Here is a 25902-nt window from a genome sequence, read left to right on the forward strand (position 1 = left end):
TTGTTTTGTTCGTGGCGGTCGTCCCGCGATCGATCGACCTTCGCTTTTAATCAGGATCCTTGCGTAATAGTAATGTGTGAATTCGTGTGGTATCAACAACCTGTGTGCTTCGAATCGAGGCACCGATCGACATCGAATCGGATGTTCACTTTAATCGAGGCTCATTCGGGAAATCGTAATGTCAGAATCCGAGCGGTGCTCAAGTTTTAAACAATCACAAGTTCAACTCAGGAATTATTCTTGTAAAGAATGATTTTAAAGATAGTACTAAGTATACACTTAAGTGAAAGTATGACTATATACAGTTAAAAAATCCGTTGGAATTATTGAAGCAATGTTCGCACTTTCATCCCTTAAATTCATCCCTGAACAATTTAAATCTGTACAGATAAATTTAAACAAGCAGAATAATTACAAAATAAGAACAGGATATTCCACGACTGTGTTCAAACAGTTATAGAAAATAATTAATTTTCCTAATTTCATCCCTTATCACTAGACCGCGGTTTGTATGCATTTATGGGAAAAATGAGTGGGTAAAATTAGAAACAGTGAAGAGATTGCAAACATTTGAGGATGTCGATATATTATTTTCAACTCTATACAATTTTTAAAGGGTGGAAGATATTTATCTTCGGCTCCTGTTTCTTACAACCTATAAAGAAAATTTTTAATTTTGCATAAAGATCCGCAGTCTACTTATCACAATTTGGACGTGTATTTTAATACGACTTAACCAATGTGAAATTGTACATATTCTAAAACATTTTTACGGCCTTCCCGAAAGCAATTTATCCAGTTTCATCCCCTAAATTCATTTCATTTGGATGTGTATGTATTTAATGCTGACGATTTTGATACCGAGACGATTTGTATAATTAGCAGAAGCAGCCGAGTAATTCGTGGAAGACAAAAGGACGCAGAATCCGACCAGAAACCAACGATTGAACCTCGAGACCGATCGATAGTAACCGCGTGCATCGTCCGCATTCCCGTGCATACGCGGAAGGGTTACGCGTGATCGCGAATATTCATGGGGCTAGACAACGAGCTCGTTTATCTCCGGAAACGAATTTCGTGTAACCTAGATTGAAAACCTTGCGAATTTCGCGTTCGCATTTGTCTGGCGGCGGATATGCGCTCGTTTTTTTTATTTCCCCGGGTAGCATCCGTATTTTCGAAAGTAAATGTCACGAGATTGCGCGAAATTTCCGCGAAATGACAGAATGAAAATGCTCTGTCGACGGGAAGGTCGATTCTAGCCGAGGAATTCAAGGATTCTGCGAACAAAGAATGCAATATAATGAACGAACGTTCTCGAAAGGTCTCCATCAATAATTAATTTAATTTTGATGCATTCAACAATTACTCTCTGAATTTCAAAAAAGAATTAATTCGTTGAAAGTGATTTTAATTCATCAGATGTTCGAATAAATTTCTGAATATTAAAAAAGTGTATATTAACAAAAATTAATGAACGAACATTCTGGAAAGACCTCCATCAATAATTAATTTAATTTCGATGCAGTCAATTGCTCAATGAATTTCAAAAAAGAATTAATTCGTTGAAAAAGTGGTGTTACTTCATCAGATGTTCGAATAAAATTAAAAAAGTGTATCTTAACAAATAATAATGAACGAACATTCCTGAAAGATCTTTCTAATTTTGATGCATTCAACAATTGCTCCCTGAATTTCAAAAAAGAATTAATTCGTCGAAAGTGGTGTTAATGTATCAGATGTTTGAGTACATTTCTCAATATTAAAAAGGTGTATTTTCTAGAAAAATTATAGATATTCAGATAATCTTAACAAAAAGTTGCTCCACTTCCTGTCTCGATTGTACATAGTGCAAGCATCATCAATCAGTTGCAACAGCCACTTTCCAGGAAACATTATCCACGAAACAAAGTAGCCATTATTTAACCTGAAGTGCTGTAAGATTTCCCATTATCGTGAAATCTTACATTATGCGCCTCACTGTCGTCTTCGATTATCGTAGCTTATCGACGTCGCTTGTCGATAAAGTTTCTGTCACGAACGGATTACCTTCGGTGGACGACCTTTGTGTAAATATGTTAATTTACGATGTAATCAACAATTTATCGATAGCTTCTGTGTCAGTTGATAGTGGTCACTATACAGCGTTTTTAACTACGACTCGAGATAAGTAAAATCAGCAGAGAATTTTACCGATAACAGTTTCTAGTTTCTACGATCTATAGAGATCGTACTTCGACCAAATTATTGATTGAAGAGGCTGACACTTGAACACTCTTCAGTTCATTTGTACTGTTGTTGTACTCGCTTTTTAACGTTTGTGAGATTACGAACTTCATTCACCTTTCTGGTGTTCCATTCAAACGTATCCAGCCAAGGGAGAAATGGAAATAGTGAATGTTATTCATTGGAAATTCGTGCGAGATGCAGATTCAAATTTATGGATCTTCATGTATGGAAATAAGTATGAAAATAAAAATCTGCTAAATCTATTAACACACGGAAGAATTTCTTTTGATGTTTTTAGAATTTGTATTTCACCTACACATTTCCCAGTGGGAAGTGAATGACGATACAAAATAAAAATGTGCTGCACTGGTTCCATAAAACTGTGAATGAAATAAAAATTTATTTATTAATACATGGAGGAATTTCTTTTAATGCTTTTATAATTTGTATTTCACCTACACATTTTCCAGTGGGCTGTGAATGACGATACAAAATAAAAATGTGCTGCACTAGTTCCATAAAACTGTGAATGAAATAAAAATTTATTTATTAATACATGGAGGAATTTCTTTTAATGCTTTTATAATTTGTATTTCACCTACACATTTTCCAGTGGGCTGTGAATGACGATACAAAATAAAAATGTGCTGCACTGGTTCCATGAAACTGTGAATGAAATAAAAATTTATTTATTAAGACACGGAAGAATTTCTTTTGATGCTTTTATAATTTGTATTTCACCTACACATTTCCCAGTGGGAAGTGAATGACGATACAAAATAAAAATATGCTGCACTGGTTCCATAAAACTGTGAATGAAATAAAAATTTATTTATTAAGACACGGAGGAATTTCTTTTGATGCTTTTATAATTTGTATTTCACCTACACATTTTCCAGTGGGCTGTGAATGACGATACAAAATAAAAATGTGCTGCACTGGTTCAATAAAACTGTGAATGAAATAAAAATTTATTTATTAAGACACGGAAGAATTTCTTTTGATGCTTTTATAATTTGTATTTCACCTACACATTTTCCAGTGGGCTGTAAATGACCATACAAAATAAAAATATGCTGCACTGGTTCCATAAAATTGTGAATGAAATAAAAATTTATTTATTAAGACACGGAGGAATTTCTTTTGATGCTTTTATAATTTGTAATTCACCTACACATGTTCCAGTGGGTTATAAATGACCGAAGTAAGAACTTTACAAGCTGCTTTTCAATAATAATTATAAAATCCGCAGTCTATTCTGAAGACCTGAAATTCGTAAAGTCGAGTGTTCACAGTGGACCGTAAAATTTATGCAAAACGCATTTGTATTGTGGCAATAAAATAGTTTATTGTCTCCAGTATCTGAAACTCATCAATTTCCCGGGTAAATCGTTCCAGGGTTGGCGGTACGTGCGTTAAAAAGAAGACGTGATCGGAATTGGATTCGTCCCGGGTGTATTTCTCTTTGTGTCGAGATTCTGCGACAAATAAACAATCAATAAGCCGACGGCGACGCCGAGCTGCGTCTTATCAATAACCGGACGCGTACTTTGGCCGTTCGATCGGCCGTGGCTGCAATCTTTCTCGGAGACAAAAGGGTGGATGGTGTTCGGAACGCTTCCGAGGAAGCGGCGAAGAAAGAAAGTTGGGCACGGGTAATTTACATCTGGTCTCGCCAGACGACGGTGCCGCTAAGAAATTTATCCCGAGGCGGTGGCGTATTCTTTCCACGACGCCTCCGTCTACACCGTTTCAATTTAAAGTTTTCCTGGCGAGCGGCGTCAGCGTGCGAACCCCGGCTACCATCTTGCGAGATCGATTCCTCATCTATTGCTGGATGGAAACTCTCGTCCGCATGATCCTGCTACAAATTTTATCCACCGTCCATCTGAAAGTAATTGCTGGATTGCTCATCCCTGTACACAATCCAATTTTTCAATCGAAACTTTTCCAGTTATCTTTTCAAGTCAGATTTTTCTGCGCCTGGAAATAATTAAGAATTTATACCTGCTAATTCCAATATCGATTATAATTGCGAATCTTTATGCAAAATTGAAAGTTTGTGCATCAGTTGCAACATACGAAGTTCATTTTAAATATGTTGAATTCACTGGTGCATGGAAAATACTTAAGAATAAACAGTTTAAGGGATGCTGTGAATCTTACAAGACTATGTTAATTTCAATGAGCAATAGAAAATATTAACAAACTATACCGAAGATGAAGAACAGCTACATTTTTAGAACGAGCAGAGATTTGTCAAATGATTTCGTTGCAAGTGTCCAGCAATTTTTGCGCAGACTGTACACGAATATTGATGGCTGGTAGCTGATACGAGCCAACTTATCGGAATGGTCTTGTTACTATTGATTAGCTCAATTGGTTTTGTAATCTTTATCTTCCATATCTCGAAGAACATGAGAAATGAGAGCTGACACTGGAGAATCTTCATATGCTCGACAATATGTATACTTAATTAATTTCCATGCAGTCACATGCACCACGAATTCCTGGAGAACCATAAGAAACCAACTGTTCGTCAGATCCCTATTACCTCGAGAATCTTAATCAAAATTCCATGACGTATTGACTGAGATGATAACGTCAACACTCGGCTTGCTATCATCGCGAAGCCCCTGATTTCTAGCGATAATGGAGTCACATGGGAATTCCGACTCTGCGTTGTGGTAAAAAGACTTTGGTCTCGTCTATCATCACTAGATTACGTATATCCTTCGGATTATAGTCCTCGATAACATGCAATTAAAATGCTTACAATTTTTGTATCATCTTTATCGAGCGGATCATAATTATTTACAAAGAAAGCAATCGTCTTTCCGAACCGTCTGGATCATATTTATCTTCAAAAAATTCAGTTTGACCATTGACATATATTAAAAGTAATTTTCTACTTCATTATATTTCCATTAATTGGAAATTGAATGCACACTGCGATCCACGTTGTTTAATCATCGACAACGATCTTGACGAGCTCGTTCCCAACGAAACAACCACAGCGGTTAAAAAAGCGACGTAAAATAAATTTAAAAAAAAACTCGTTCCCAAGAGCTGGAGATCATCCAAGTCCTCCGATCGCCGCCATTTAAAGTTCGACGATCAAGAATATAATATAACATGGTTTAATATAAAACGAAGAACAAAAGCACCGTGAGAAATCAACGTGATTGGGAACGAACGTGATCGAATCGCATATGGTCACGTTCGTTCCCAATCACGTTGATTTCTCACATTGCTTTTGTTCTTCGCGCAAGTCATAGAGCCGTACGTTTTATATTAAGGGGGCCAGCGCGGCCGTGCAAGTCGCATATACGTATATGCAATTACAAGGTTTACGAGAATACAAAATGACGCTTCAACATTGCAATGAGGAGTTCGGAAGTGGTCAATTGTGATTCCTAAAAGTGAAATCTATAGTGCTCCGGGGAAGGGAGGTTCCCAAAATGCATATTTTTACGTTGTAGAGGAATAATTTGTAATATTCGGCAGACACCGCCTGTCACAAATAATAATACAGCACCTCGACGTTTCGAAATTTTGCACTAGTAGCACCACTGTCTCTTTCCTAAACTGCACGTTACAAATGTTCCAATAGAATACTGCTGATAATGCAGGTGGTACGTTATACCGTTATTAGAGTAATTTGTAATATACGGTACAGATATTTCCTGTCCAGCACTACTGGTATTGGCCTGTCACGAGGCAACCGAAGTAAACAAAACGTCAGAAGATAGCCGCTTCGCGTACCAGTGTTTTTGTTCAATAAATTTAGTGTTTGCAGTCGGTGGACACTGTATTATCGATGGACAATATAATATCGACCTGCATTATCAGTCGTATTCTATTATAACATTTGTAACGTGCAGTTTAGGACAGAGACAGTGGTGCTACTAGTGCAAAATTTCGAAACCTCGAGGTGCTGTATTATTATTTGTGACAGGCGGTGTCTGCCAAATATTACAAATTATTCCTCTATAACGTACAAATATGCATTTTGGGCACCGGAGCACTATAGATTTGACTTTTAGGAATTACGAAGCGTCATTTTGTATTCTCGTAAACCTTGTAATTGCATATGCGTATATGCGAATTTAGCGATGTGTGCGTGTGCCCGCACACTCTTGCACGGCAGCGCCGGCCCCATTAATAACGAAAACCTGAAAACCGTCCAAACTTCCACTGTTCGACGATTTTCCCTCACAAGTTCCTCCACAAAGAATTTATTCCCAGGAATTGCAGACCGCGTAAACATCGAAAATTATTCTCCATTCAACCTCGATCCTTAGCACCCCCGTCCCCCGTTAAATCGTTCAACACGTTTGAGGTCGACCCACCGAAATCCCGTGCAGAGAAAATAATTTTCCGTTTGACGAGCATCGGGAATTCGCCGGGAAAGCCTGCGAAATCGCATGATCATCGTTGGCGCAATCACCGGCGGCAAAGAAGCGTGACAAAGGGTCGGTTCCATTCGAAATGGAGGCTTTTTGCGGAGTGCTCGGCACTCGGGGCCGCTCGAAACAACGAAACGTCGTTAAGGGAGGATGAAACTCGTGTTCGACACAACGACGTACCGGGTGTCCCTTGAAGAACGAGCAAACCTCGAGAGAACGAACAGAGAGAGGGTGTATCGACCTCGATGACGCGATTACGTGGACTCTCGGCAACGGGTTGTTACGTCCCTGGCACTTTCTGGGTCTCGCCCTGTCCTCCACCCTCATCCGAAGGACGGAGGAAGTATTGATTAAATTCACCGTCGGCCATTTTGCCCGACGATCCGATTGGCTGCCGTCCATTTTGTCCTTCCTACCCCCGCCTGCCCCCTGTTCCTTCTGTTCTTCCTCTTCCTCTTCTGTTCGTCGTTCTCTCCCCGTGTCCTCCAGCCCTCGATCTCTGTCTACCGTGTCCACAAGCTTTTCACGGTGTTTCACGGGAGTACGCGTGCGTCGCGACATTTTCCGCGAGAGGATCCAGCAATTGGATTTTTACCCTTCCATCTCCTCGCTCTCCCTCTCTCTCTCTCTTGCTTGCTCTCTTGGTACTCCTACGCTGTTTTTCCGCCCCGAGGAAAAACCGTTAGCTCCGTGTTAGGTCCGCTGTTCGAGTGCATCTGTTGATTCGGTGCGAAACGAGGGAAAGCATGCGCGCGGAATTTTTATGAAGGTTCCGGTTTATATGAGGGGTATCAGACCATTCGCGAGGAGAGGTGTATTTAAATTCTTCTTGATGGAACGCGATAGACTCCTTGGGAGAGAGAGAGACTCGCCGAGAATATTGTAAAACCGCGCGACGAGAGAGCGCGGAAATCTGGGTAACTTGAGGGAATGGTTCCGAGTTCGTTCGGATTCTGGTTAATTGCTGCTTGGTGGTGGCTTTCCGGGATTTCGCGGTAACCAGGGATTGGTAGAGCGAGTTCCTCAGCCTCTAATTGGCTTTTATGTGTTTCTGAAACTACTTCGTCTCGAGCAATGTTCATCTTCTTAGAGAATGTATGATGGCTGATTTTAAAACCCTGTAACTTGGTCCGAGCTCTTAAAGTTATTTAACCATAGAAATATTGTTTTTCGGAGAACGGAGTAAGCTATAAATCAAGCAATCAGCTGATTACATTTTAATGTTCATTTACAGCATCGTCGAACATTCAGCAAACTTTATAATTTAATGTAATTTCATTTCGTTAACCGTGCAGTTAATGAAGCTCTTTGGCCCGAGCTTTATTCGCAGCTTCAAGACTATTTAATTGTTTGCGTTTCTCTCTTACCGCTGACGAATGTAATTTCTCCTTGCGTTCATTAAGAGCGCTTAGATAAATGCTCTACCACAAATTAAATAAGAACATCGGGGGGGATGTTCCGTAAGCTGCCCCTATAGTTTTATATTAACTTCAACAATCTGTAAATGAAATGATGTTTTTGAATGACTAATATTAAACTGCCCGTAAAAATTGCGAACACATATATTTTATTTAATATATTATACTATATGAATATATAGGGATAACGAATTTTTTGTTCAATTGCCACGATGGCACAGAGCCAATTGGTATACCCAACGATATTATTAATCGATTTCCTGCAGGAGGACTTTTATAATCCCTGCGATTCGCAGATAAAAAATGTGGAACAGATAATATCAAGCTGCCAGAGGAATTGAGCATCGGAAAAGAGACAGAAGAATTTAAAAACCGGTCTTCAACATGCCCGAATAAAAGACTAAATCGAACAATTTCTTGCAAAATCTGACGAATTTTCAAAAGCGAACAAATCTGTAATATTCGCGAATAAAAGAATAAATTGTACAATTTCTTGCAAGAGGACTTGTGTAGCGCCACCAATTTCAAAATAAAAAAACCTGACAAGTTTTAATCTGTAACATTCCCGAATAAATTGAACAATCTTGTGCAAAAGAGAACCCACAAATCCCACCCCTTCCAGCCCCAAAATCTGTAACAGACAATCCCAATCTCCCAGATGAAAGCAGCCTTGGGAAAAGGTAAAGAAGCACCGAAAAAAGGGATTTCATGCGACTGTCGATATCAGAGGGGCTGGTGCGGCCGGTGTGTCAGAGAGAGCCACCCTTTATAATTCCGCGGGCTTGTATCTCGGCGAACGGCCAAGCGTGCCGGAGATTTCGCGGCTAAGTATACCTCTAGGCTGTGCAGCCCATCGGTTCCAAGTTAGAGTACATTCGTAAACATATAAAAGAGACGGCGCGGCGTAGGTATCCGACGCGAAAACCGCACACAGAGCGCTCTCTCCGCCGTCGTATCTCGAGGGCGAGGAAGTGATAAGGGTGAACGAAGAGCGATACGTCATCCACCCTCTGACGTCAGAGTTGAATCCCTCGGTCCGATTGGTCGGGAATAGTCGACGCCCACTGAGCCACCCCTCGTGCAAGGTCCGGCTATACATTGGTCGCTCCGCCCCCGCGCACACAAAACTATCCCCGCTTCGAGGGGGTGGCTGCGTGGGTTGTACGAGATGAAACTGGGTCAGGCAGACTCGAGGCAGGCCGAGTCAGGCCGAGGCTCGAGAGTCGTCCAGGCGTTTTCGACTGGAAGCAGTCCCTTGGAAACCACCCCGAAGCCCGTCGTCGCTTCACCAGTCTGCCGACGATCCAACCCTTAAGTCCTTCCACCGCTTTGGACAGCTTCGATCCCCGTCCGCGAAAGCGACGCCGCTTCCGTCGACCCTCGACGACGCACCAGAACCCAACAGGAGAACGGATTTGGTGAGTCTCTCGCATCTCGCCCCCCGCATCCCCTAATTGCATCCTTTTTCTCTGTCGGCCGCGGTTTTTATTTGGCCAAGTGCATCCCCTCGCGGCTGAACGTCCGCGAGACCGCGGTTCTCGCTGCATTCTTGCCCGCCCGAGGGGTGGAAATTGTTTTCGTGGTTGGGAAATTGTTCGAGGATATTGACAGACGAGGGGGTTGTTCAGTGCGAAACGAGTTTTTCAAGGTTGGATTTTTGGTTTGATGAGAAAGGTACAGTTTGTTCAGTTTTTTGAGGGGTTTGGAAAGTGTAGCATAAGTAACGGAGGCTCTTTGGGGTGAGACTATTCGATTGGGGGGCTGCTAAGTGTAAAATGTTCCTGATAATTTTGTAATTTGATTTGGAAGGGGTTGAAGAGTGTCATAATTGTAAAATAAAGAGCCTCGGGCTGAGGCAACTGGATGGGAGATTGCAAAGTGTAAATTTTGGTGTCTGAGAACCTACGACGGGGTTGAAAAATTTAAATCACTCCAAAATTAGAATCGCTACGTTTATGTGAGCCTCGAATTATTTCCCAAGCCGCCGAAGTCACTGCTTTCGTCACGTTCTCACTTAGTAATTAATCGCTTTCACGCACAGCTCATTCACGCCGCATTATTCTCGATTTAAACAATCTGTTTAATAAACGTCCAATGCTGCCCGAATTAACGTCACGCTTATAAATATATCACGACTGTTTATCTCTACTAGTGATCGCTTGGAGAAAGCACGATTTATCATTAATCAAATAAACATTTCCAAACGATTTTTCTCTACTGCTTTTCTGAATAATTTAGTCAAGTGATCTATAGTGCCTGGTCTGCCTTCACGACGATCTTTCGCTTACTTTCCTGGCTCCGAGGACCGGCTCTAGATCGGTTCAGAGCGGCCATACGTCGATTATCATCCTTTCTCTTTCCAGTAACAAGGAAACGCTCTGTTTTGTTCTATTCATTAGAAGAGTCTACCACGAAAATGCTCTCTGTCCATGTTTCTTTGGTCGCTCGGCCTGCCGTGCTCCTTCGGCGTTACTCTCGCTTCTTCGCAGTTTGTGCAATTTTTATCTCTGAACGCTCTGAACGCTGAGAAATATTGAAAGCAGCGCGAAACACTGAAGCGGACACTGTTGTTGATTGTTGTAGGGACTGAGGCGAGGGGCACAAGCAGAGACATGGACAATGTGCAAATGATCGGCACTAAAATCACAGCGATCAAGGAATACTTATATGTAAGGTGTTCCCATCTCGCTGCACGTTCATTCATCTTGTTTCCCTTCGTTCTTCTTTCTATTAGGTTGCCTTGCCGATGCGCTCGATCGAGTCCTTAATTATCTCACTCTCGTTAACGTCAATTCTGCTGAAATTAGCTCGTCAAGCTTTCTGTCAATTCTGGGACAGACAACATTCGAAAATTAATGCCAATACGAGTTGTCGAAGCTGTAAAATTTTTCACTATACAGTTCACTTGCTCTGCATTTGTATATAAAATTGAGAATTTCTGTAAACTGCCCGAATCTAATTATAATTAAGAATAATTTTGATTGTGATTATTAGACTGCGGATTTCCATGCAAAATAAAAATTTCTCGCACCAATTGCAAGTGACTGGAGCCACATGAACAGTTAATTCTTACTTTAATAATTCTAACAAGCTGAGAAAAATAGATTAGCAGTACACAGTGATTATTTAGGGCTCGATCCAAAAGTGTCTTGTTTTATATTCAGTAATTTGTCTCGTCTGCGTAGAAAAGAAATGCTTGTTATACTTTCTCTCTGTCTCTTCTTTTCTCTCTCTCTCTCTCTGTCTCTTTCTCTCTTTCTCTTTCTCTTTCTAATAGGTTTCCCTTTTGAATTGATAGTAAACGATGTCGAATGTCAGTAATACGTGCGATGAATGTTTCGTCGAGGATTCCGATCTGCTCGAAGGACAGATATTCATTGTGAATTTCAGAATTTCGCCAGGACACACTCACCCACCAGACTAATGAGTTCCGAGAACACGTACTCGCTCTCCAGGGAGCACTGCGACCTGAAGTATTCGGGTAAGTTTGAATCACACCGTCAAGATTGTATCTGAAGCATGTACCATAGAAAAATATTATTCAATAGAATGTGGAATTAGTAGAATGTGTTAGAAATTAGATCCGACCAAGGTACATCATTTTATTTAGTCTCCTGATTGATCTTTGTGTCTGCACGTTCCTGTTAAACTAATAGCAACAAATTCTCACTATATATATTCTTTTTCACTGACTATATTAAACAAAATATAGAAACATCTCTCTAGCCTGCAATAACTACTTCACAATTCTTCTATTAGTGTCGACTAATGCAAATATAATCTTAGCCGAGTAAATAGTTTAGACTATAGATGTTTATTTTATCGTGAAGATGTTATCAAAAAGTAATCGTCATTCCATGCATGTCTGACCACTATCCGTATCTACTTGAATTTAATCCCTTAATTTTCACGTCCACTTTCTACCACCAATATTATACAAAATACAGAAGCTTCATCTTTTAAACGTCTGTTCACAAGTTGACCACTTATATCAATTTGTTTATACATTGTGCATCTTCGACAGTGCTTCTTTTCGATCCGACGCATGTCTGACCACAAACTATCAGTATCTACTTAAATCTAATCTCTTAATTCCCACGTCTACTTTCTACCACCAATATATTATACAAAACACGACAATATTTGCCAACTTACATTAATTTGTGTATACATTGTTCTCTATGAAAATCAACATAACTAAGTTGATCGAATAGTCAACTAAGCTGCACCAGAAACATCATTTATAAATTAGACAGCAGTGCCTTCTTTTCGATCCGACGCATGTCTGACCACAAACTATCCGTATCTACTTAAATCTGATCTCTTAATTTTCACGTCTACTTTCTACCTTCAATATTATGCAAAGTACGACAATATTTGACAACTTACATAAATTTGTTTATAGATTGTGTGCTCTATGAAAATCAACATAACTAAGTTGATCGAATAGTTAACTAACAATAAGCTGTACCAGAAACATAATTTATAAATTAAACAACAGAGCTTCTTTTTGACTCGACACATGTCTTACCACTATCAGTATCTACTTAAATCTAATCTCTTAATTTTCACGTCTACTTTCAACCACCTCTTTCTACCAACACATATTATACAAAATACGACAATATCTGACAACTTACATAAATTTTTTTATACATTATGATCTACGATAATCAACCTAACTACATTTTTTTTCTTATTAATAATCTTACTAAATTGACCGAATTGTTTACTAACCTGCACCAGAAACATCATTTGTAAAATAGACAGCAGTGCTCCTTTTCGATCCGACGCATGTCTGACCACAAACTATCTGTATCTACTTAAATCTAATCTCTTAATTGTCACGTCTACTTTCTACCTTCAATATTATGCAAAGTACGACAATATTTGACAAGTTACATAAATGTGTTTATAGATTGTGCTCTATGAAAATCAACATAACTAAGTTGATCGAATAGTTAACTAAGCCGTACCAGAAACATCATTTTTAAATAGACAGCAGTGCCTTCTTTTCGATCCGACGCATGTCTGACCACTAACCGTCCGTAACTACTTGATCCTAATTCCCCGTTTTTCACGTCCGCGGAGAATACATATAAATTAGCAGCTATATCGAAGGCGTCCCCTACATTCGGAAGCACCGTTGGCTTCTCGAGGATGAAATCCTGGAGTCACAATATTGTCCTGATTTTCCGAGGCTCCGGGAAGGGTGCATAATAATGGCGGATTTAGAATTGGCCTGAAGAGGCTCGTAGTCGGTGAGTGGCTGAGGACAGATTACACGCCGCAGAAAGGGCGGAAGGGTTTGCTTGCCACGGCACTGTTTGCTGTTCGAGAAGTGTTGGATGCCGATAAGGTCCTTTTCATAGCCGAGAATCAATTTTAAAGCAACCTTGCTGCAACGCGGATCCGTTTATCTCTTCATTCGTATCTATTGAACATTTCCAACAAACAACCATGAAGACAAGTACGAACCACTGGTAACCACACAACAGATTAACCTCTGACATTTAATGAATTTTGTTACAAATGTTCTCTACACTGACAACTGGTTTTGTACTGCTATTAACTGGTCGGATGTCTTCTCAGTCTTTAAAGTACTTCGCCCGATAAACTAGTTTGAACGCATCTTTAAAAAATATTAAGAGAAATATCAGGACGTATCGTGAGTTACCCAGCCAATTAAGGGTTGAACATAATCTTGAGAAGCGTTTAAAAGCTATTATTTAATTTTGTTTCGAGCCGAGTCGAAGTTGCGAAACGTTTTCGTAGGAACAGCAGCCTCGATACGCATCTCCGCGCTCATTACGATAAATTAACCCGGCAATCCCGCTTATAAATCGCCGGAACTAATTGCCGCGTGTAACAGCCCCTAGAAGGCGCTTTGATTAAAGCCTGGAGCCGAGGGTCCGGTGCATCTGGTGCCAAAACGAGTTTCGACGTTAAGCTCGAACCTGTAAACCGAGTTTGCACGAGATCGCATGCTACGTGTCCGTATCGAATCTCTGCACGATCGAGGCTCCGTTAACCGTTCAAGTACAACGATACTTGCGTGGAGAACGATGTCGATTAACCGGATCTCGAACGTATTTACGAACCGGCCTCTCTTCTCGATGGGAAGTGACATAAACCTCGGAAGAAGGAGAGTCTGTCGGCCTTTCGACGTTAGATTGATGGGGCTGGATTAGCTCGAGCACGGACCCTGCAAGCCGGGGATTTCTCTTGTCTAACCATTGGCTCAGGCCGATTCACCATAAGGCTCCCCGGACTCCCTTCTTTTTCCATTTGACTCTCATTCGCGTGATTATTGAAAGATACAGCCCTCTTTTCCCTCTGTCACTCACAATTCCTTTCTTTCTCCGTAAAATACGTGGTTCGTGCTGATATCATTTCTCTTGCTTCCACTTTCAATACCTATTCGAAATTGAATTTTCAGCCACTTCGCAGAAAGGAGCTAGAAAAATTTCTCTCGAATAGTCACTTGAAGATATTGTGATACTAGAGTTGACAATCTCGTTCACACTGTTCATGATATTCAAACTTTTATTGAAATATCCTTGTCATTAAATTAATTAATTTTGTGCACGTTTTTCTTCAGAGTCATAACTCAAATATTTTGAAGAATATTTTGAAGAATATTTAGAAGAATATCTTGATAAATATTTTAAAGAATATCTCTTGAAGAATATCTTAAAGAATATTTTGTAGAATATCTTGAAGAATATTTTGTAGAATATCCTGAAGAATATTTTGAAGAATATCTTTAAGAATATCTTGAAGAATATCTTGAAGAATATTTTGAAGAATACCTTGAAGAATATCTTGAAGAATACCTTGAAGAATATTTTGAAGGTATTGTCAGAACCATAAAAAACAAATGGTGATCTCATTGACGAATTCTTCACCAGATTGTTCAGTCTCCATTGTTATGATCACTCGGGAAAGTTCCGACTTTAAAGCATGGGCGCCGAGTCGTTCGTATCTGTTTATCCATGGGATCTCCTTAATGCAACGGGAAACGAAGGGTGGTTTATACAGCGGGATACTTTATGGTTACCATGCGACTGAAGGACAGTTCAATCTACCAAGGACTTACCAAGAGAACATTGAAATGCCCCGCTGCAGTTTATGTTGCTTCCATTGGGGAACTTCCGAAATTGCTACAGAACCTCGCAAACTTACTGTTCCGTGGGCTTATTCTTTTACGAAAACTGCCTATTCCACTCCAATTGCCACAAACAATTTCTGTCATAAATATCTTGGATTATGGAATTCATTTTGTTTCGTCGACAAAGCAACAACATTCTTAACAAAGTAATTCAACGTATTTGTACAAAATACAACAATCATTGACTCAACAATGAAATTCAACATCTTCGTATCAAAAGATTCACTTATTATTTGGAGCAATATAATCATTTTAAACACATGTATATTTTTTTGGAAGAGTGCATGATTAATGGTGGAAATACTGTAAGGAAAACACAGCAAACATATTCATAACAAAGTAATTCAACATATTTGTACGAAATAGAATAATTGAGTTGCTTTTTAAAACTGCATAATTATTCCAATTTCTTTGCCGTTGACTCAACAATGAAGCTCAACATCTTTATAAAAAATTAACTTATTATTTGAAGCAATCATTTTAAACACATGTATATTTTTTAAAAAGTGTGTATGATATTAATGGTGGAAATACTGTAAGGAAACTATGAATAGTTGATGCGTGTTAGTTGTGCAACAATTCTGCAAGTGCATGATGTTTACGACACAATAAGAGTTAAGTATCGTCGAGGAGGAAGCCCGAAGATGGAATATTAGTGAGAAGAAGAGGACGACGAGAAGTGAGATGGTGTCATCCCACCAAACAAGTGAGAGTGTGTCAATATAGGTCTATACTTTCAATTGTTTGATGAGGTGAAATCATTCTAATAAGTTCCGTTTTCTACGAGGACGCGTCGGAGAGAGAGCCGACGGTAGGTCGATACGACGCGACGGGAGCGCTGGGCAAAGAGGCGCTCGATAAAACGGTATCAAATCAATCAATGTCAATGTAGTAGAAGAGATTTCACTTGATTATAACAATTAGAGAGTCACCCTAGACGATTACGTTAGCGCGACCTGTCCCGCTTTCAAAATTGATCTAACGATTCCACACCGTCGAGACTCTTTGTTGATCATTCTGACTACTATCATAAATACTTTATCTCAATCTCTACACCGAATACTACAGTCGACTGCAAAAGTTTATGCCAATTCACAAATTAGACAAACTTTTCACTCGAACTTTCAATTAACCCTTCGCAAAATTGTCTTACTCAATTTCGCAGGATTCAATAAAAACACTATCTGTAAGAAATACCTTCAATAACATCGTTCATTCATAAGAAGAGTGACATAAGTAAAAAAAAAGCAATTTGAAAATTACCTAAAATTGCCAATTTTTGTACTGTATGCCACCAATTTGGAAATGTAAAATAATTTGTTGTTACTTAGATACTGGGTTAATTGTTAATAGATTCATTGTTAGATACTGGGCTAATATCAGTTACAAAGTACACCACAATTTTTATTGTACATATTTATTATTAGATTTTTTCTAGAAATATATTTTGAGTTGTGACACTTTTCTTATGAACGGACGATATGTTTAATAAATTGTTGTGTGTGAACAAAGTCTTGTCTAAAGCAAATAAATAAATTTTCGCAGTCGAATAAATATTGCGAGGTTCGGATCACTGAAATGCAAGAATGATGAAAATACTGTGGTTGAAGAGTGATCCGAGCCTAATTCCGTTTTCAATGAACTACGAGTTCGGTTCTTTGGTTGCGATTTGATTAGAATATTGATTCAGCCTGTGAAAGAGAAGCACGAGGCTCGGATTCACATGATTTGCTTCGATTGTCTGTGTTTCTGCTCCCAGACATCCTGCCACACAATGCCGAAGGTTTCCCAGCGACCAGGGAGTTCCTGATGAAGGTGGTGGACATCCTGCTCGATTTCATCAAGTCGACGAACGATCGAAACGCGAAGGTCCTCGACTTTCAGCATCCCTCTGATATGATACGGCTGCTGGACCTCGAGATCCCGGACTCTGGTCTGACTCTTCAGCAACTGCTCATCGATTGCTCCACCACCTTGAAGTATCAAGTGAAGACTGGTAAGTGTCATCCAATCTCTCTACTCTATTTTAATAGTTCAAAAAATGTCGAGGTGTTAGGATGTGAATACAATTCACTGTTAAATTAACTGGGTGAAACATAAAACAGTGAAATATATAAAAGATCTAAGAATATTGTTATGTTGTCTTCAACGTAAAAAGACTATTAAGGAGTGAAATGGATTTTTATTTAACTGCTGCTTCCCAGAATCGATGCGGAATATTTTTATGCATTTATTACGAAGAAATATTAACTGGGTAAAACATAAAACAGTGAAAAATATAAGAATTATGAAGATGTTGTTATGGTGTTTTCAACGTAAAAAGACTACTAAAGGGATGAAATGGATTTTTATTTAACTGCTGTTTCCCAGAATCGTTGCGGAATATTTTTACGCATTTACGAAGAAATTAACTGGGCGAAACGTAAAAGTAAAAAATATAAAAGATCTAAGAATATTGTTATGTTGTGTTCAACGTAAAAAGAATATTAAGGGGTGAAATGAATTTTTACTTAGCTGCTGCTTCCCAGAATCGCTGCAGAATATTTTTATGCATTTATGAAGAAATTAACTGGATGAAACATAAAACAGTGAAAAATATAAAAAATGTAAGAATATTGTTATGTTGTTTTCAACATAAAAAGACTACTAAGGGATGAAATGGAGTTTTATGTACCTGCTGCTTCCCGGAATCGCTGAGGAAAATTTTTATTTGGCATAAAACTTGTTATAGAATTATAGAATCCATACAGACATTTAGTTCTGCTTTTAATAATTTTAAGCAGTTAAAAATAGTGCAAAAGTGTGTCAAAATTTTTTTTAATGATTCATTGTGTTGCATTCGATCGACCTATTTTTTGTCACAAACGCATAACGTGTGAACGTCGGAAGAATGGACGGAAAACGGGGATGATTTTTAACAGGGGATTGCTTAGCGCTGTTTTATCTTGTTTCCCTGTGCCTACGAGGGTGATAAGCCACATAATTTCATATTCAATTTAGCATACGCTATAGAGGGCGGAGATAAGGTGACTAGAGACACTTCCAGTCTTTCCGCCCGCTTCAACCCCTAGAATATACACATTGCCTCGTGATAAATGAATAAGGGGAAGCTGCTAGCCAAAAAAAGAACTGCAAGATAACCTCTGTATGCGTTGCCCACGTTATAGTCAAGATAGAGATGATAAAAATATTAATAACAACGATGGGAATATAACAGTATCGAAAAAAAAATTCGAATTATTCAGAATATTGTCTACATGATTAAATATGTTGGTATCTAATCAACTACTAAACATTTAAATATTATATCAATTCCATATCCATAAAATGAAGAAAATCTTATAGAATGGAATTACTATAGGTCGCAAGAAATGTTTAATTTTCAAGTTAAAATAGCTCAGAGTGCAAAGGGTTGACTTTGATAGATATTCTGAGTAACTGATCAGTAGACTGCGGATATTATGCAATTATAACAAAAATGTGTCGGTGCAATTTAAAACAGAAGGAAGATTAAGATAGGGTAACTGCACCAGTAAATGAACGCTTTTGTATATTTCAACAAATAAGCCGCACGGCATACTAGCGATAATGACTCTTGGACCAATTGAATATATGACTCTTTTTCGTAGCTGTATTCCTATTGGTACAATAGAAAGAATATAGTAAGAATATATTGGTACTAGAGAGAGAGGAGAATATAGTGTTCATTGACTGGTATTTTTTATATTTTTTATTTAACGTTTAATAAAGAAAAATAATATTATAATAATTTCATTTATTTTTGACAAATGAAGTATAGGGAGCCATTTGGCATATATGAGATTCCTTTAATTCACATATTTTTTTTTAAATAAAATATCTTTCTGAACAATTTCTTAAATGTTCATTCACTGGTGCAGTTACCCTAATTGAGGACTAAGGATATACTATTTTCAAGGTGTTAAATTATACCAGGAAGAATCAGATTTGTATCTGGTTCCCAATAGATTTCTGCTTTGCAATTGATGCAGAAAATTTTTGTTTCCCATAAAGATACACAGTCTACTGATCAGAAACGAGCCTGTCCGCTTTCTTAGTTTAAAATTGACCTCGGAGGCTGCTCAAATTTATTCTGCTTATTTTTCACCAAGTGTAACACTGTTTCGGTAACAGTGGTCGAAATTTCGCGCGTAGATGCTAATCTATCGGCCGGCTGTCAAGACCGAGGTATCACGGGCCACGGTGCGGCGAAAGTCAACCGCAAATCCCCCGCGAAAGTTCGTTATCTCGGTAGGATTCGATTACCAGCTTGAATAGATGCTAATGCACAATGGAGGAGGGCTAACCACTTAGGCCAGAAATCAGGCCTGTCTGGCTGGCTGCGATGCAGACGACCACCCTCTGTCGAAGGCCGCGTGCACGATATACGCCGCCGACGAAAACTCGTTATTAGATTATATACCACGGGACCTAGAGAGTATCGGGCCGAGATCTCTCTCTCTCTCTCTTCCGTCTCTCGCAAAACCGTGAAAGCAGCTTCTGCTGTCCCCACCCTACCCGCGAATCAATTGATTGCAGATACGCTCGAAAATATTTTCGAGGGGATGCTTGATAAGAAACCGAGCGACGACGGCCACGTGAACTATGGCGTAATAAAAAAGAGGAGATACCCGGTGAAAGATAGCTGTGCCGCACGGTGTTGAATAAGCGGTCCCGTTTTTTGCTAAATGTTCTTACCATCGACCATGCTCCGGTGTTTCACGATCACTAACTTTTCATGACAGCGACCGTACTCTGCAGCTCTCGATGCACATTTCTCGTAAATAATACTGAACGACTTCTGATAAGTGAACATTGTTAGTTAATAGGTTTTTCTACCCTATAGAGTAGTTCATTTTTCTCGGTTTGGCTGATCTCGTTAGGAATACGAATTTAGATGGAAATTCTTGTAAGATCAAAAATGGAAATTTAATCGAAATTATACTTCGTAAAAATTCTGACAAAAAGAAACCATTTTGTTACTTAGTTATTCTATTTATTAGATCCAGTTTGTTTGTGAGATAGGTGACAGTCTGTGAAATTATGTAATCAAAATTATTCTTTACAGAGCAATATAAATCCTAATAAAGTTGATTCGTGTATTTTTAACGAGCAAATTCTGTCTTTTTGACGGCTAAAAATGCAGGAAGATATTTCTATAAAGGCTTTCGATGTGATATGCGAAAATTTTGCGTTCATATCGAAAATCGAAGACACTCGCAAGAATTTTGATTGATCGCGTTCACGTTACTGACACCGATGATCGATCCTTCTTTATGTAAGATCGACGTGTTCTCGATAGAAAGGCTCACGCAACGGTGAATTTGAATAGATTGAGGCTCTCCGTGACCTAAAATCAAGGAGAAAGCATTGTCTTCCTTTGAGAAGCATCTTGCAGATATCGGGAATAAAGATGCTCCAGATCAATCGACCTGGAAAAGGGTTCAATAGGAGGGGAGACTACTGCATCGTTCTTTTGGCACGTGTGCAATATGGAAAAATAATTAATCGCGCGCCAGTGAACTCTCCGCGGAAACTTAAATTAATTCCGATACCGGAGGAGGAACTTCCAGCCACCGCCCTTGTTCCGAGATTATTAAATAACATCGGAACTTCTGGAGAGCAACATCTATAATGCGTCTCGAACTTCCTGACAACGGGAAATATTTGATCGAAATTATAGTTCACAGAACAGTATAAATCTTAATAAAGTTCACTTCATTTGAATACTTAATTTCAATATTTCCATTGGCTCTCACTAACGATATTAAAAATATTTAAGTTGAAACTGGGTAAACAATAAAATATTAATTTCAATATTGCCATTGACTCTCACTCACAATATTAAAAATATTTAAGTTGAAACTGGGTAAACAATAAAATATTGTCTGTTCAAATCTCGAAAATAGAAAATTCTTAATAAAAATACACTCTTCACTTCCACAGTTTTGGCTCAGCTGAATGTTAAAAACTATTTAAAATGTCCGAAAATGAGAAATGATTTTATAGATCAAGATACAAAACGAAAAGATTGAAAATTGGGTCGGCAGTCTCGTAGAACATTTAATGAAAATTATTCTTCGGAGAACAATGAAGTAATCCAAAGCACTATTCACTTCAATAATTTCAATTCAGTAAACTATAAGAAATATTTAAATAGGGGTAAAAAATTCGAACACTAATTTGCAGTGCAGAAGGCCGAGATAAATCGAGAACTGGGTCAACGAACTTTTTCGCGTGCAGTTTTTCCGAAATCGTCGTTGCCCGACGAAAAAAAGAGCAAGCGGTGGCCGCCAACAAAAAACAACGTTGTAACGCCAGCGCACGTGGCACCGCTGCACAGGGTGGTGAATTCAATAGGATCGGTGTAATTAAGAGCCATTTCTACACGATTTTCCCCCGGTAGGGTCGAGGGAAATAGTAAATAGGGGCGACGGGGATGCTCCGCACCGTTCCCCCATAGGGCGAAACCCTTCGCGAACTTTCGGCACGAAAACCATCGAGTATACCCACCGAAGGAATTTAAATTGGTATCGATAGCTGGCCGTGGAATGCAGAAATCGTTTCGTCACGGAATGTGCAGGCTGTTACGTCACGCGATCGGCATTCGAACGCCGACGAAAACGACCGGAATCCGATCGCTAGAAATCACTGTCTCGATAACGCCCGGCCAATAGACACCGTGTAAAATATTACTTGTCACTGGCGAACACATTATCCATGATTAACAATTTTTTAATGTCTAATAAATTTTTCAATGCCTCTGTCAGTGCCAAAATTTATCGATTCCTATTGATTCTTTAGTCTGACAGATCTCGTGTGAACACCTAGCTTAACTCTTTGCAGTCGAGACTGTTTTAAATCGAAAATTAAACATTTTTTCCGACCTGGTGTCATTCCATTCTGTATGATTGTTTTAAATTTCATGTTTTCATGAAATGTGTAGTAATTGATTAGACGCACACATGTTTAATAATGTAAACAATATTGTGAATAATAGTACAGCAATTTTTATTTATGACTGTGAGTCACACCACTCGAATGCTAAGAGTTGAAGTTGTTGAAATGTTAACACTTTATTTTTAAAATAGAACATTTCCCTTGGAAAATGTACTGGTCCTATCTGTAATAATCTTTGGGTTGAATAGTTAAACAAGTTTAAAAATCCATTGGTGTTTCATAATTATAATATTTTCAGAGAAAGATATTTCACGAAAAATTACAAATTTGCTAGATGCAACAGATAATAAAATAAAGCTTGAAAATTCAGGATGAAAATTCAGGATAAAAATTCGGGATGAAAGTTTAGGATGAAAATCCAAGGTAATCCAAGGTAATCCATCGGAGGATCGTTCTAAAATATGATCGTGTTCTTTCGGAACGTCCAAGATGAATGATCGAAGATCACGTTCTCTAATAACGCTTAAGTCTCGATCCAAGACCACCGCTGTTATATGCCGAATGTTTTTCTTACTTGCGAGCGATATGATTGATTGCGCGGCATTAGCATTAAGCCAGGGTTACACACTTCTCTTCATACAAATCCCGAGCACCGTAATATATTATCGTGGCCTGTGCCGAGCAGGTTCTTCGGCCCCTTTCTCTTTTCCGCTCGGGGAAAACGGCAAATTAGTCGGAAAATGATACCCTCCGACGTTGTAATCGCTCGCGAGGGCAGCCCAGTCACAGAAACAAATCGTGAAATCTATTCTGGAAGACTTACGAGCCTTGACGTTCTACTTCAATTAATACACGTTAATTGCGAGGAGAAATTATTGCACCCGCCGGACGACCAGCCTCTGCTCGAGGTTCTACTTCAATTGATACACGTTCATTGCAAGAAAAAATTATTATGGAAAGTTTACACGAACCATTGAAAAACTCTTTGTGTTTAATTTTGTGTAACTCGAATTTTTATCGTGGGTGCACAATAATTTATGCGACTTTTCTAATTCTAAATACGAATTAATAACGATTTCGTTGTTCTTAACAAAAATTGATATGCGAAATAAAAGTTTTATAACTCCGGAGACTCTTTTGAAGCACTTCCGTGAAATTTAGAAATGCTATGAAAGAATCATTGCTACATTTTAAAGGATTGGCGAGTTAGCAGAGGAAATACGTGGTAAATTTGATTGGTGAAACTTTTGTTAGAAATCATTTTTTAAAACCCAGGCCCAAACAGACTGCCGTTGCCAAAACTTTCTGCCTGGACGCGCGCGGATGTGAAATAAAAGGCAAGGGAATTTTACGAGGACCCGTGATACACAGAGGTTTAAAAAGTTTGATTAAACTTTCGGGGTGGGGGGATCAATTATTCTCGTGCACAGTATAATGCTTTAAGAGCTTTGTGGCCGGATGAAAGATAGGTTACGACAATGGTCGGCCGTTTTCGAGGCAGATAGGAAAAACAAACACGAGTGCAGCGCGCGCGGATCGAGATAAGCCGGACTGGTTGGCGAATTATGCAGATTTAAGGGTATGTTAATTCTGCGCGGAGCTGCGAGGATTTTCCAGCTGGATCCCCTTAGATTCTTTCCCACTACCGCGGAGCAATGACGAAATAGAGTTTCGGTTGTTAAATCCAATGGATCGCGGAGGATTTCGTTTCCACGGACGATCTACCTTGCTCGAACTGTCTTCACCGACGATTCTATTAACCCTTACCTTCTCGAGAGGTGAGAGTGACCACTAAACATTGCTGTACCATTATTCAAAATATTCTTTTAAGGATTGTATGAGGTAGTATATCAATTTACCATCCACAATATGTTTTATGTGTGTCGTCTTCAACGTAGAGAAATTATTGAGGGGTGAAATGAATATTTATTTAACTGCTGCTTCCCTCAAACGATGCATATTTATGGAGAAGTTAACTGGATGAAATATAAAACTGTGAAAAATATAAAAGATCTAAGATTATCATTATGCTGTTTTCAACGTAAAAAGACGATTAAGGGGTGAAATGAATTTTTATTCAACTGCTGATTCTCACAATCGAAGCAGTATGTTTTTAGTTTGCGTTTAGATCAGAAGATATGTTTGATTCTCAAGTTTAAATAGTTGTCGTCCATCTTTATGCAATATAAAAATCTCATAGCTTAACTGCACCAAACTGGAGTGAAATAGAAATTAATTTTCTTCCCTATTATGTTTAGCAGGTTGAGAATAATATAACAGTATGTTTAAATTTGTCTAATATCTTTGCTACTTTAAATTACACCTTTTCATTCTCGTTATAGATGCAAAAAATCCGCAGTTGATGTTAAATGTTGATGAACAGGGTAGATTTGGACAATTTTGGGGATCCACTAGGTCCGTCAGGAATTTTTTCGCGCGAGGTAGATAGGCTTAGCTCGCGCTGGTTGCTCGGAACAGTTTGTTTTCCGTAGTCCATCGGTTTGAGAGCCTCTGCAAACAATCTAGTCGCGCAGCGACGCGTGTGACGCGCAAAATGCGGGCGCTTCGGACCATCGACCCTCCTCTACCCTTGGCTGAACCACGACCCCGATGGAAAGAACAGAAAAGAGAAAGAAAGACTGAGGGGGTGGATGTCTTGTTGCGCACCCCGGACCGGACGCGTGCCACGATCCACAGACCAAAATAATTGCGAATAACACTGCGACAAACGGCTCCGATACCGCTGCCCGATATCGCGTTTAGGGGTGGACTTTTATGTCAGTCCTTCGGGCTGACTACACCCCCCCCCCCCTGGACAGCTAAAGATGATGTAGCAAGGTGTCTGAAACGATCCGAGGAACTTTTTGCTTTTAGTACGAACATTATCCGTAGACTGCGGATTTGTATACATTTATAATAAAAATTATTAGGTGTATAATATGAACCTTCAAAAACATTAAAAGAATTTAGAAATACAGTAATATTATTTCTATCCTATTAAATATATTTTTTCAATTTTTATTTTTTTGTGAAATCTAAATATTACCTCTCTGGAAGTCACTTTTATGAAATAAATACATTTTTTTTTTAAATTTTGAGCGAAATTATCCATTTCACTCCAGTTTGTCCCAATTCAGGTAGAACATTTTTATTTTGTATAAAGATCCGCTGTCTAATCATTGTACTAACCCTTTGCAGTCAGAGCTATTTTAACTTGAAAATTAAACACTTGAAATTGATATAATACCTCATACAATACTTAAATGTGTAGTAATTGATTATATAGCAATATATTTAATAATATGAACAATATTTTGAATAATGGTACAGCAATTTTTAGTGGTTACTCTGAGTCGAATGCTAAGGGTTAAAGTTGTTCAAATATTATTATAATATTTTTACCACGTTTTTAGTTTATTTCTTAAAATAGAACACTTCATCATTTAATATAGAAGCAATCTACAAAAATGAAAACTTACTAGATCCAACATATACTAAAATGAAGCTTGAACATTCAGAATGAAAATTCAGGATGAAAATTCAGGATGAAAATTCAGGATGAAAATTCAGGGTGAAAATTCAGGGTGAAAATATTTCACATAGATGAAGGTTTGTGAACATTTTTAGGAAAATCGTGGCTCAATTTGTTTTTAATATCCTGACAAGGAAGTTTCTCTACCTTTCGGGGTGTGCCGACTTCCTCAATCGGAAAATCCTCGGGAACCAGCTCCAGATGGGCCAAGGGGAGCATTTAGCC

General features: G+C 38.7%; 1 protein-coding gene across 2 annotated transcripts in view; it reads left to right on the forward strand.

Moving 5' to 3' along the window:
• Positions 1–9239: 9239 nt before the first annotated feature.
• Gad1 (glutamate decarboxylase) overlaps positions 9240–25902 on the forward strand; it is a 38495-nt gene continuing 21832 nt past the window's right edge. The window contains exons 1-4 of one of the 2 annotated variants that reach the window (XM_076429183.1): positions 9240–9474; positions 10640–10725; positions 11447–11537; positions 16987–17223. In XM_076429183.1, the coding sequence (XP_076285298.1) occupies positions 10669–10725; positions 11447–11537; positions 16987–17223 (385 nt within the window). In that variant the 5' untranslated portion in view covers positions 9240–9474; positions 10640–10668. The remainder of the gene's footprint in view (positions 9475–10639; positions 10726–11446; positions 11538–16986; positions 17224–25902) is intronic. The other variant, XM_076429184.1, reaches the window with a different exon arrangement.

This window comes from Lasioglossum baleicum, chromosome 8 (genome assembly GCF_051020765.1).
Source record: "Lasioglossum baleicum chromosome 8, iyLasBale1, whole genome shotgun sequence".
Taxonomy (NCBI): Eukaryota; Metazoa; Arthropoda; class Insecta; order Hymenoptera; family Halictidae; genus Lasioglossum; species Lasioglossum baleicum.